The 12,952-nt window shown below is 36.5% G+C and overlaps 1 protein-coding gene across 2 annotated transcripts in view; it reads left to right on the top strand.

Annotated features, from left to right (window-relative positions):
* The window catches only part of UQCC1 (ubiquinol-cytochrome c reductase complex assembly factor 1), a 92,365-nt gene that overhangs the window by 15,614 nt on the left and 63,799 nt on the right, over positions 1–12,952 (top strand). For both annotated transcript variants that reach the window (XM_065921882.1, XM_065921881.1), the window contains 2 exons: positions 6,810–6,896; positions 7,765–7,872. In XM_065921882.1, coding sequence (XP_065777954.1) covers positions 6,810–6,896; positions 7,765–7,872 — 195 coding nt within the window. The remainder of the gene's footprint in view (positions 1–6,809; positions 6,897–7,764; positions 7,873–12,952) is intronic.

The raw sequence follows: 12,952 nt of genomic DNA, 5'->3' as shown, positions 1-12,952 counted from the left end.
AGATTTGGCTCAGAATGAGGAAGAACCTGTGTTAACTAAAATTGTGGTGTAATGGAATGTGTTGGCTATATTTGGCAAAGTAAATTTACTCTTACTGGAAATATTCAAGCAATGATTGGAAGACTGTGTTAGGGGCATGACATAAAAGTATCTTTCATTGGGTGAATGGTAGTATCAGAAGATCTCTAAGGTAATGTCCATTGCTATAATCCTGTTATTGTTTTCAAAAGGCTAGGGATGTTGGATTCTCAACTATCTTTTCTAAATAACCTCTTGAAGTTCTATCATACTTTGATGAGTCTACTTTAAAATTTTTTTAAATTTTGAAATAAAACATAAAAAAATGACAAAAATAGTAGTGTTCCCATATATCCTTCATCTAGCTTCCTTTGATGTTAACATCTTATATGACCATAATGCAGTTATTGAAACCAGGAAGTCAACATTGATGTAATGCTATTAAATAATCTGTATACCTATTCCAGTTTTTTTCCCCCATTAATTCCTGTTTTGGTTCTCGGTTTGGGTTTGTCTAATATTTTCTTAAAATTAGATTAAGGCCTTGCATTTTTGGGAAAAGTGACATTGTTTCCTTCTCAGTGTGTTTTATCAGGGGATACATGATGCCAACATGTCTTATTCCTGGTGATGTTAACCTTGGTCACTTGGTTATTAATTAAAGTTAACTTTTCCCCTTTGTAATTAGTATCTTGTGAGAAGATACTTTGAAATGGTACAGATTTCTCATCATACTTTTGCTCTTTACTTTTAGCGCCCATTGATGGTTCTTTTTTTTAAATGGTATGTAATAATTACTTTAAAAATTTTGATAAAATACACATAACAAAGTTACCACCATTTTTAAGTATGCAAATTCAGTAGTGTAAAATATAGTCACATTGGTAAACAGTATATATCTAGAGATTTTTCATCTTTCAAAACTGAAAATGTATACCCCCGCCTGCTGTTGGCAACCTCCTTTCCAGCTTTCTGTTTCTTTAATGCTACCTATGGGACTTCCCAGGTGTTGCCAGTGCTAAAGAACCTGCCTGCCAATACAAGAGACACAAGAGATGTGGGTTTGATCCCTGGGTTGGCTCTGGAGTAGGAAATGGCAACCCACTCCAGTATTCTTGCCTGGAAAATTCCATAGACAGAAGAGCCTGGCAGGCTACAGTCCATGGGGTCACAAAAGAATCAGACATGACTGAGCAACTGAGTGGAATCATACAGTATTTGTCTTTTTGTTACCTATTTTGCTTGGCCTGATGTCTTCAAAGTTCATTTGTGTTATAGCATGTGACAAGATTTTTTTCTTTTTCTTTTTTTAAAGCTGTATAATATTCCATTATCTTTATATATTACAGTTTTTTTATCCATTGTTCTGTCAGTGGGCATTTGGATTGCTTCCACATCTTGGCTATTGTGAAAAATGCTTCAATGAAGATAAGTGTGCAAATATCTCTTCAAGCTCCTGCTTTAAATTTTTTTTTTTTTATATTTAGCTAGAAGTGGTATTGCTGTATCATGTGATAATTCTATTTATGGTTCTTGACTGCAGTAGTCATTACTGTGGTGTTTGCTTGATGGTCATTTTCTAATTCCATCAATACATACTCCATTTGTTGACTGGAATTCTACTGTAAGGATGAGCTGTCACTTCCTCTCCATTTATTTGTTTATTTAGTTATTTTGTTTGTATCAGTATGAGCTAATGGATATTTATTCTGTGAGTTATAATCTATTCTCATTATTTATTTTGTTGATCAAATTGTCCCATGTTTGGCTATTGAGAGCTCCTTCAAGTTCTTTTCTACCTTCTTTCAGTTTTTGAACACTTTTTTATTTCTTGGGTACCACAAGATGTATCAGGTTCATGCTGTATTTAATTTGCTCTAGTCCTAGAGTCAACAGTTTCCCTGGGGAGCCCTAGTTCCGTTTATTGGAGAAGAATATTAGGAATATTTAGAAATTAAGATCTGGGTGCTAAGTGTACATTAGCCAATGTTGAACTCTACTTAGGTTTTTGAATCAGCTAGGGGAGAGAAGAGAGCTCTGAATATAAGTTTTACCCCTTAATGAACTTTACTTCTTTGAGGCTTAGAGTCCTTATTTCTAAATGGGAAAAAATAGTATCAACTTTGAAAGATTTCTGTGAGATAACAAAAGTAAAACAGCAAGCATTCAGATGCTGGGCATATGGGAGATCTTTAGTAAATTGTAACTATGATTTTTGTTTGCTATTTATGTTCATGCTCCTTGGGTAAATTTTCTCATCTTGTAAATGGAAACTTAAAAAAAATTTTTTTTTGTCCTAAAACTACCTCAAGTTGCAACCTCTCCTTGGGTCTTAGTTTCCTCATCTGTGAAAGGAAAAGGTTGGACTTAGAAGATCTCTGAGATTCCTTCCAGCTCAAGTGTTGTTATTCTAAGTTACTCCTTAGTTCTTTAATTGCTTTTTCTCCAAGCTAAACAGCCTCAATTCGTTTTAACCTTTCCACTAGGACCTTTTATTCATCTCTTTGATCATTCCTGTGGTTCTTTTCTGGACCTTCTCCAGATTGTCCTTCTATTTAAAAAAAAAAAACCCACCTAGTTTTTATTGAGTGCTGACTCCATGCCCAGAATGGTGTTGAGCAGTGGGACAGAAAATAAAAGAAGTATAAGATACACTGTGCCCTGGTGGAGCTTATAGTTTCGCTAAAAGGACCAGATATTCAAGAATTGCTGAGTCTTTCTCTCCTTTTCCCCTTATCCCTCCCTCCCTCCATTCATTCCTTCCTTCTTTCCCTCTTCTCTTTCTCTATTTCTTTCAGATCAGGAAGGTCTTTTCATTTTTAGAACCTTTTTGGAAGCAAAAAAAAAAAAGTGAAATTTTAGCATTTCACTTAATGAGGGGCTGCTTGCATAAGAGTTTGCTGTTGGATTTGTCTGGAACAGGTCTTCATATTTGTTTTATGCATTGAAGTTTACCCATCTTTTTTACATAGATTATTTTATTTGGTTGTAAAACAAACATATGAGATAGCTGGAGCTTCTAACCCTGTTTTTTTATCTTCCATTACCCCGTGCTTCTCACCTTTGTCTTTTCAATCACTTTCTCTATGCTGCTGTCATCTTAAGGCTTATCCATGATCTCTTTTCTGATGACTCCAGATCTTTTTGATCTCTAAATTTCTATTTTTTATTGAAGTATAATAAAAATACAAAAAGGTATAAGTCATAAGTATGTGACTCAATGAATTATCCCCAAGTGAACATAACCAGCTCCCACATCAAGAAATAACCCCAGAAGTTCCTTGATGCCCTTCTAGTCTGTGCCCCTTACCAAAGTTAAGCAGTCTTCTCTTTGAACACCAAAGTAGTTTTGCCTTTCAAACATGATATGTACTCTCTTTTGTTTGTCTGCTTTCATTCAACTTTGTTTTAGAAATTCATCTGTTACTGTGTGTCGTAATAGTTTGTTCATTCTCATTGTTGTGTAGTATTTTGTTGTCTGACTGTACCACAGTTATTTTTTCCACTTATTTATTGATGGATATTTAGATTGTTTCTAGTTGGGCTTTTGTAAATAGGGCTGTTATGAGCATTCTTGTATACATTTTTGTGAGGATATATACACATTTCTATTGGGGTATATACTTAGAAATGGAATTGTTGAATCTTACAGAATGTGTATACATTCAGCTTCTTAGATACTGTCAAATAATTTTTCAAAGTGATTGTATCATTTTATACTCCCATCAGCAGAGTATAAGAGTTCTAGTTGCTCTATATCCTTTCTGATGCTTTGTGTGTGTGTGTGTTTGGTGGGTGGTCTTTAAACATTTTTAAATATGAAAGTAAAGTGAGTTTTCTTTCTCTTCTCCACAAGGTTATGAGCTCCATAGGGTAAGGGTTGTTTTATCTTAAAACCTGGCACAAAGGCTGGCATATTGTGGGTATTTAATAAAAGTTGGAGGAAACATGTATGCATGGTATGTGTATAGATAGGAAGAAGAAGGATATATAATAAGGGCTTTCCTGGTGGTCCAGTGGATAAAAATCTGCCTGCCAATGCAGAGGATGCAGGTTCGATCCCTTCGATCCCTGGTTGGGGAAGATCCCACAGTGCCGAGGGGCAGCTAAACTCCTGTGCCCCAACTACTGAACCCACAGGCTTAGAGCCTGTGCTTTGCAACAAGAGAAGCCACAGCTATGAGAAGCTTGCATGTTGCAACAAAGAGTAGACCCCTGTGCAGCAAGGAAGACACAGTGCAGCTAAAGCATAAATAAATAGATACATTTGTGAAGAAGCATATAATAAGAAGTAACCTTATTACTAATTACTAATTACTAATTAAAGTAATCCTGAAGTGGCTGGGTTTGTTCATTCAACAAATATTTAAGTGTTTGCTGTGTATAATGCACTGTACTTGATTCTGGTAATACAGCTAGTTCCTACCCTCATGGATATTTTTGGTGGTGGTGATAGAAAATAAATATGTGTGTAATAAAAATATAATTGTACATTATAATGAGTACTGTGAATGAAATGAACAGGCTACTGCTATGTTAGAAAATCACGGGATGACAAGAAAACTGTTTTAGATACAACAGTTAGAGAAGGCCTCTTTGAAAAAGTGACAATGAGTATTTTGGGTTATTTTCTCTCTCTCTTTTTTCTTTACAAAAAGTTATTTGATATCTTTTTGGTTTAAACAGAGGAAAAATTAATGTTTTTAAAGGTCAAGGGAAGGGTGAAACAGACCACCAGCCCAGGTTGGATGCATGAGACAAGTGCTCAGGGCTGGTGCACTGGGAAGACCCAGAGGGATGGGATGGGGTTGGGGTGGGAGGGGGGATCGGGATGGGAAACATATGTAAATCCATGGCTGATTCATGTCAATGTATGGCAAAAACCACTACAATATTGTAAAGTAATTAGCCTCCAACTAATAAAAATAAATGAAAAAAAAATAAAACACACACACACAAAATAAAGGTCAAGGGAATCTTTTTTAGGGGGCAAGGGCAAGAATGGGTAGTACAAAAAAGTAAATGTATGTGTTTATAGGTATGTTTAGGTATGGGGAAACTAGATGTTTTCTGGGGAAGAAAAAGATCATGTCATTTAATATAACTTGGCCCAAAGCACAGCTTGTTGAGACTGTTGGTTGTGTTCCTTGAACCTGTTTAAGTGTTTCATGTTCTAGTGGGCCATTACACTGATATATGTGATATAATAGGAGTGATTCTGTGTTTAGTGTTACACAGCCTTCTTGATACCTGTAAATTTAAGTGTAAGTCCTTGGCACTGACCAGAAGAATACTGACTAATCTTTTAATATTCTTGTTTGGAAAGAAAAGTAAATAGTAACTCTCCACATTTAGAAATTCCATTTTTTCCTTCATTAGTATTAAAGGAAAAATCATTTTCATTTCAGTGTGTCCCTTCTCTTGGAATAAAACAGAACGGAATCCTCCTGCTACTTCTTCCCCACCACTTTGTATTGTAAAGAAAATATAACAGTACTGAGAGTTTGGAAACTAGGTTCCTAAACTCTTGAATATTCTACCAGCATAGTGAAATAACTCATTTCTGTGTATTCCATTTTAGACTTGCACATATGCATTTGTGTGTCTACCTATAATTTTATACATAAATATGTTTTCATGTTGCTAAAAATAATAATCTCTTGTAAACTGTGGATTTTAGGTGATAATGTTGTATCAGTGTAGGTTCGCCCATTGTAACAAATGTACCACTCTGTTGAGGGATGTTGATAGTGGCAGATATTGTAAATGTGTGGGAAGGGGTATGTGGGAGCTGCCTGCACTTTGGTGTGAGCCCAGAACTGCCTTTAGAAATAAATTCTATTTAAAATCTGATCATTTGATTTTCCATTAAGTGACTGAACCTTAATTTAGTTAACCACCTCATTTCTCATTGGACTTACTCCCCAATTTTCACTCTTGTGAATAATGGTAATAATGAGGATCGCTTGCATATTATTTTTTCCATAGGAATTTATTTTCAAAACCATATTTATTGGTCTTGATTATAACATCACCAATATTGGTAAGATTATGGTGAGGATTCCATAAGGTACTTAAGTACAAGGCACATTCATTGTGAGGCACTTACATAGTGCCTGGCACATAGTAGTTTTAACTAATGGCTTCCCTGATGGCTCAGTTGGCAAATAATCTGCCTGCAGTGCAGGAGACCTGGTTCGATTCCTGGGTTGGGAAGATCCGCTGGAGAAGGGATAGGCCACCCACTCCAGTATTCTTGGGCTTCCCTTCTGGCGCCGCTGGTAAAGAATCTGCCCGCAATGCGGGAGGCCTGGGTTCAGTCCCTGGGTTTGGGAAGATGCCCTGGAGAAGGGAAAGGTCTCTCCAGTATTCTGGCCTGGAGAATTCCATGGCCTGTATAGGCTGTGGGGTCGTGAAGAGTCAGACACAACTGAGCGACTTTCACTCTCAGTGGCTGTTACATTGCCAAAGTGCTTTCACATACAGCGCGAACATAGAAGGAAGTCAGTTCTGATCTGGACAACAGTGATGTTGACAGTGATGATGAAAACTTTTACTACTTATTGTGTACCTATTTTGTGAAAGGTATTTTATATTCTTTTATTTATTCAGATATTCACCAGATGTTTGTTGAGTATGTACTAGATACCGTTAGGAACTGGGTTAAGAAAGGTTGGATTCTTATTTTTTACTTTGAAGTATCTCTGTTCATGTTAACCTTCTAAGTGTGTGCTCAGTGTTGCTTACATCTGTCTGTTTTTCTTTTTTCCTTAAATCTCTTGGGGCTCCAGATGAGCCAGGCCCTAGCATGTGGTGGATCAGTACAAATTCCTGGAGTAGACATTGAGCTGAGGAGGAAGTATCATACCACAAGTAAGGTGAGACTTAATGAGTTCTTTCTATGTCTGTAGCATGCTTTCACACAAGTGTTCTTATTTGAAACTCAGCAAAATTGTTACCTGGATGAGGCAAGAAATTTTATTGAATGAAGAAGATGAAGTTTAGGGAAGTAAAGTAACTTGCCCAGGGTCACAAGGATGGGAAGAGACAGACCAGCTGAATATTGGAACCTAAGGCTTCTGATCCCATGTATTTCTTCCATTGTACTCTCTAGCTTGAAAAGCACTTTAGAGAAAAAGTCATAGTTTTTTTTTTTTTTTTTAATGTTAAAGTAATATTTAACATCTGGAGAATTTCTTATTAGTTAGATACCCTGGCTTCATTTAGAGAGGCTTAGCATTAGAAAGGTTTTCCATGGAGTTTATTTGTGAACTACAAAACTTATCTATAGTCATTAATAAAATTTGTTATACTAAGAATACAGGAGTTTAAAAACATGTTTTCAGTACTTGCTTTGGTTGATTATGTCTATGATTTTGTCTGCTTTCAGATAATATTTTCTTTCCTTTTCCTATAATGTCAATAAACATAGAACATTCCTCTTCTCAGAATTGTTCTTTGGGAGATGGGGGGGGGGGGGGTCAAGATTTCTTTTTAAAAATACTCTTTTCTATAGAACTTAAATGGGGTGCATATGTCTGCTCTGGAATTTGGAGGGCATTGATTAGGGTTCCAGATATGTTTGTACTGAGTGAAGAAGTACCCAGAAAAATGAGAATTAAAAATTCTGGATGAAAAACATCTAAGCAATAAAAATTCCCCTTAGACCTAATGAGAAATAAAAGCATTCTGTTAAGAAATGTTTTTTTGCAACTGATTTTTGATTCCTTCTTTTTTATTAAATAGCTTTCTTCTACCAAGGATTCACCACAGCCTGTTGAGGAGAAGGTTGGTGCTTTCACAAAGATAATAGAAGCCATGGGATTCACAGGACCTCTGAAATACAGTAAATGGGTAAAGTCTCAGTTTTTCTCATTTTTCTTTTTGAGCTTTGTGCTTTCTGCTCCTTGCAGAAGATTTTTTTTTTTTTTAAAGCTTCTGCTTTGCTTTTTGTGAAATTCATGTATTATTTTGAGAGCTTTAAAACATGTATCCCCTTGTCTCCCATTCTAAGTCAGGTCTATACAGCATGTGGGGCTGAAACACTGCCTCTACTCCCTTCACTTGATTGCTTAGAAGTATCTCAGTAGCAGGCAATCGAATAAGACTGGTCTTTCCAGATCTTTGCCACGTGAATGCCATATAGATAAGTTCTAAGGAGTTAGATGGGCCAAATGTTCTGATGGGCAGTGTTCTTAAGGAAACATTACTTTCTATTATTCATAAGTGATTTTCTCTAGGTCATGGTAGTGATTTTCTTTAAAATTTTGTTAATGAGCATTTTTAAAATTAATCAATTCTGTGATTTAGTATAATTCATATTATGGAGGGCTGTCTGCTGTGTCATTCCTTATGAGATCTTGGCCTCGCACATTATCTGTTATATAGTACTTGCTATAAATGAGTGAATGTCCACTTTGCATCAGGTGCTACTGCCCCTGGACTTTTATAGAAATGCCTCTAACCATTATAGAAATGCCTCTAACCAATTAAGTAATAAAACACAAGTCACTGGATTTTTCTCAGCCCAGTTATCTTCTAGTACTACTGTTTCTTTCTACTATTATGGCAAAAGTACCTTTTAATACTTTTCAAGGTTTCTAGAATGTTGGATAAACCTATCAGTCATAAGTTATAGTCATAAGTCATAATCAAACCAATACAAAGCAGTAGAGAAGACTTTTCTAGAAAACACCATAGCTTCGCCCAGAATGACTAAATTATTTAACTTACACCTTTTTAACAAGTTGTAGTCAAATTATTATAGAACTTAAATTTTATTGTGGACTCTACTTTTAGTTTTCTCTTAAAATGTCTGGTTGTCTTCCTAACAGTTCCAACTGCAACACATAAAGGCTTTTTTCTATACCCTCCCTTTTACATAAATTGAACAGTGATTCCGCCAGCATTTTGTCTGTAAGGGGCTTTGAAAAGTATAGAAGATAAGACACATACTCAGTTATAATAATGTTCTTAAGATCCTAAGGTTATGAAGTGCCTTCTTAATCACTAATGAAATACTATTTATGCTCCTTAAAGTTATCTCTTTTTACATCATAATTCCTTGGCAAATGATAATCATTGGTATATTTGGTAATATTAAGCAGGATCTTTTCCTCTATTAAAAAAAAAAGATTTGCAAAAAAAAAGATTTGAAATCATAGCATTTGGATTTAAAAGCTTAAGTGTTTTGTTTGAAAGTAAGAAATTAAAAGGAAAATAAGAGCAGAAAGTAAAAAGAAAAGAAAGAAATTGACTGTTTTATTAATTTCTTGATGGTTGAGTTCCACTTGGTTGCTTCCATATGCTTTGTCTCGTCTGTATTTTTATGATTCCAGAGGGAAAGTTGGCTACCATTTGGAGGATTACTAAATCGTCAGGAAAATTTCTTCACTGTTTTAGTTTAAGTTAGTCTCTAATTTTTCTTGGTTCCCTTGTGACCTCAACTAAGTCCCTAATTGCATTTAAAAAATCTTTTGTGATGTGGCAGTGTGTTTCCCGTAACCTTCATTTTTAATTTGTGACATCAAAACATCAAAGTATGACATTCTGGTATAATTTGGGTGGGAAAATGTAGGTACAACTTTCCATTTTGAAAGAGCCTTTTTCAGCAAATGTTGACTCAGAAGTCTATGGCAGACACTTGTATTGGGGTTGCACTGGCAAGAGTCTTTGAATTTTGTCTTTTCACATGTCTTTCATTAGGGAGTAAAATGTCTCCCCGTCTCTCCACAGCAGCAGTGTCAGCCATCTTTCCTCCATCTTTTTATGTAATGTTTTCGTGTGTGGTTCCATTTTTCTTCTAGATGCGTATTCAAGAATTTAAATTGGCTTTTCCTTACCTGCTTGACTATCACGAAATAACCATTTTTTTCATTATCTTTATGGAACAATGATCAGGTAAGATAAGGATAACATTTAACAGATTTAGCCACATGTCATTGAATAGGCAGTTTCCAGATTAGCATTAAGCCAAAAAGTTACTCCTGTTCTGAAGGACACTGACAAACTGGAATGCATTCAGAAATGGGCAGTGAGCCTTGTGAAGCCTTCAGAAACTTGAATGAAGAGTGGTTGAAGGAAATAGGGATGCTTTGCCTGGAAAGAGAAGACTAATGGTTTTCTCAGGTATTTGAGGAAGAAATGTTAAAAAAAAAAAAAAGGAGAGGAACTTCCCTCATGGTCCAGTGGCTGGGACTGTTTTCTTCCAGTGCAGGGCGCCTGGGTTCAGTCCTTTGTCAAGGAACTGGATCCCACATGGCATGACTGGGAATTCAAGTGTTACAACTGAAGATCCCATGTGTCACAACTGGGATCTGGTGCAGCTAAATGCATAAATGCTGCTGCTGCTAAGTCGCTTCAGTCGTGTCCGACTCTGTGCGACCCCATAGACAGCAGTCTACCAGGCTGCTCCGTCCCTGGGATTCTCCAGGCAAGAACACTGGAGTGGGTTGCCATTTCCTTCTCCAATGCATGACAGTGAAAAGTGAAAGTGAAGTTGTTCAGTCGTGTCCGACTCTTTGCGACCCCATAGACTGCAGCCTACCAGGCTCCTCCGTCCATGGGATTTTCCAGGCAAGAGTACTGGAGTGGGTTGCCATTGCCTTCTCCTAAATACATAAATAAGTATACTAAGAAAAAGGAGAAACTTAATCTGAGGTATTCCAGTGTGCAGATCATGTTTAATGAATGTTACACGAAGCAGATTTATGTTCAGTATAACACAAATCTAACAAGAATTGTCCTCCAGTGGACTAGGTAGCCTCACAAGGTCATTGGGCTTGTTTGAACACGGGCCCAGATAGTTGACTGTGAATCAAGAATGCTGGAGAAGGAATTCCAGTACAGAAGAGAAAGTTCAAATGACTTCAAAGCCCCTTCCAACTCTCACATAACTGTGACTGCAACCTTTTACTAGATTCGTTTTTCATCTTGTAGGATGGTACAAACTGCATCAGTTATTGGGAAAGCTGATTTTCATTTCCCAAAGCTGTCTTAGGTGCTTGTGTTTTAGTCAATTAGACTGATGGAGTCTTCCAAAGTTAGAATGAAATAAACATGAAGTCATCCGAGAACCAGAACAATTTGTATTGACTGGATGGAAATTTAGTCCACCTACTTGCTTAACTTATATTAACACATGAGTCTTGAAGAGGTTCTTTCCCCGAGTTGTTATTTCCAGTCCCTGTGTGATGGTCTTAAGGGACTTGCTTTAGAGATTTGTCCAGGAAAATGGCTCACCCAAGTATAAAGGCTTGGCTATGCTGCAGGAAAAGTGAGGAACTATAAAATGCTCCTCATTGCCACAGTATGAGCACTGTATAAATACACTGGCCAATATGGTGAGGTCTTCATTATTTGTAATGAATGGTTGCTTCATGAGCATGTGGTGGGGAAAAACTGCTTTCTCAAGGAATGATGTGGGGCCTTGCAGGCAAGTGTGCTTTCCTTAGAGAAAGTGATTAATTATGAACCAGAAGATTGTATATAAGAATTGGAAGGAAACTGCAGATTAAAAAAAAATTTTGACATAGGCCATTAGGAATTTTACTTGAAATTATAACTGTGTTGGGACTTCCCTGGGCATCCATCTACTGGTTAAGATTCTTTGCTCCCAATGCAGGGGGCGCATGCCACAAGGTGAGGCCTAAAATAAAAAAGAAAAATTTTAAATGTGTCATGATAGTTAAATTAGGCCTTAAGTTCCATGAAAGGAGTTTTTAACTGCTTTGTTTATTGCTGTATTTCCTAGTGTCCAAATCAGTGTTAGGCACTGAGTTAGGTGCTCAATAAATTATTTGTTGACTGAAATGAGGAGCTTACAGATGTCCTAAACTCTCTGTTTCAAGGATAATAATAGGCCTGTCAAGGCCAAGTCATTTCGATAATGGTATCATTAGGATATCATTAGTTTGGCAACGGTACAGACCAGTGCTTCTCTAAATGTGTTCTACATAAAATACTCCCCAAACTGTAGGTGTTAAAAAGTGAAACATGCTGCATTTTTATGTTGCTGGTATGGTGAATTACACTGATTTGTGAATGTTGATTTATCTTGAAATTCCTGGGATAAATTCCAGTTGATCATGATATGTTCTCTTTTAAAAATACTGATGGATCTGATTTGTTAGTATTTTGTTAAGGAGTTTTGGATCTGTGTTCTTGAAGACTGTGGTTTTACTGTATTGTTTTCTTCTGATGTCTTTGGTTTTGATACCAGGGTAATGTTGGATCATAGAATGAGCTGGGATGTGTTCTTTGCTTTTTTTCTACAAGAGTTTATGTAGATTTGATATAATTTCTTCAGATATTTGATAGAATTCTCTAGTGATACCCTCAAGCCTGCAGCTTTCTTTGGGGAAGATTTTTAACAACAAATCCAGTTTGTATTTTATTTTATTTTTTTCAAATCCAGTTTTTCAAATAGAGGTAGGAAGACTTCCCTGGTGGTCCAGTGGTTAAGACTCCATGCTTCCACTGCAGGGAGCTCGGCGTTCCCTGTTGGGGAACTAAGATCCTGCATGCTACATGTAGTGGCCAGAAAAAAGAAGAGATAGGACTATTCATGTTATTTATTTATTCTCATGAGCTTTGGTAGCTTGTATCTTTCAGTGAGTTTGTCCACTTCATCTAAAATAATGACATTTATTTACTTAAAGTTGTTCATAATATTATCCTATTACTATCTTTAGGATATATAGTAATGTGTTCCCTCTATTCTCTGATTTCCAATATTGGTAACTCATGTCTTCTCGGTTTTTTCTTTCTTTTATTAAAAAAAAAATGTATTTATCTATTTATTGGGTCTTAGTTGCAGCACAAGGGATCTCTGATCTTAGTTTCGGCACGCAGGATCTTCTAGTTGCAGCAGGCAAACTCTTAGTTGCGGATGTGGGATCTAGTGCCCTGGTCAGGGATTGAACCCAGGCCCCCT

This window comes from Muntiacus reevesi, chromosome 2 (genome assembly GCF_963930625.1).
Source record: "Muntiacus reevesi chromosome 2, mMunRee1.1, whole genome shotgun sequence".
Classification (NCBI taxonomy): Eukaryota; Metazoa; Chordata; class Mammalia; order Artiodactyla; family Cervidae; genus Muntiacus; species Muntiacus reevesi.
Note: the sequence above shows the minus strand (reverse complement) of the source record. Positions and strands in the feature narration are given on the sequence as shown.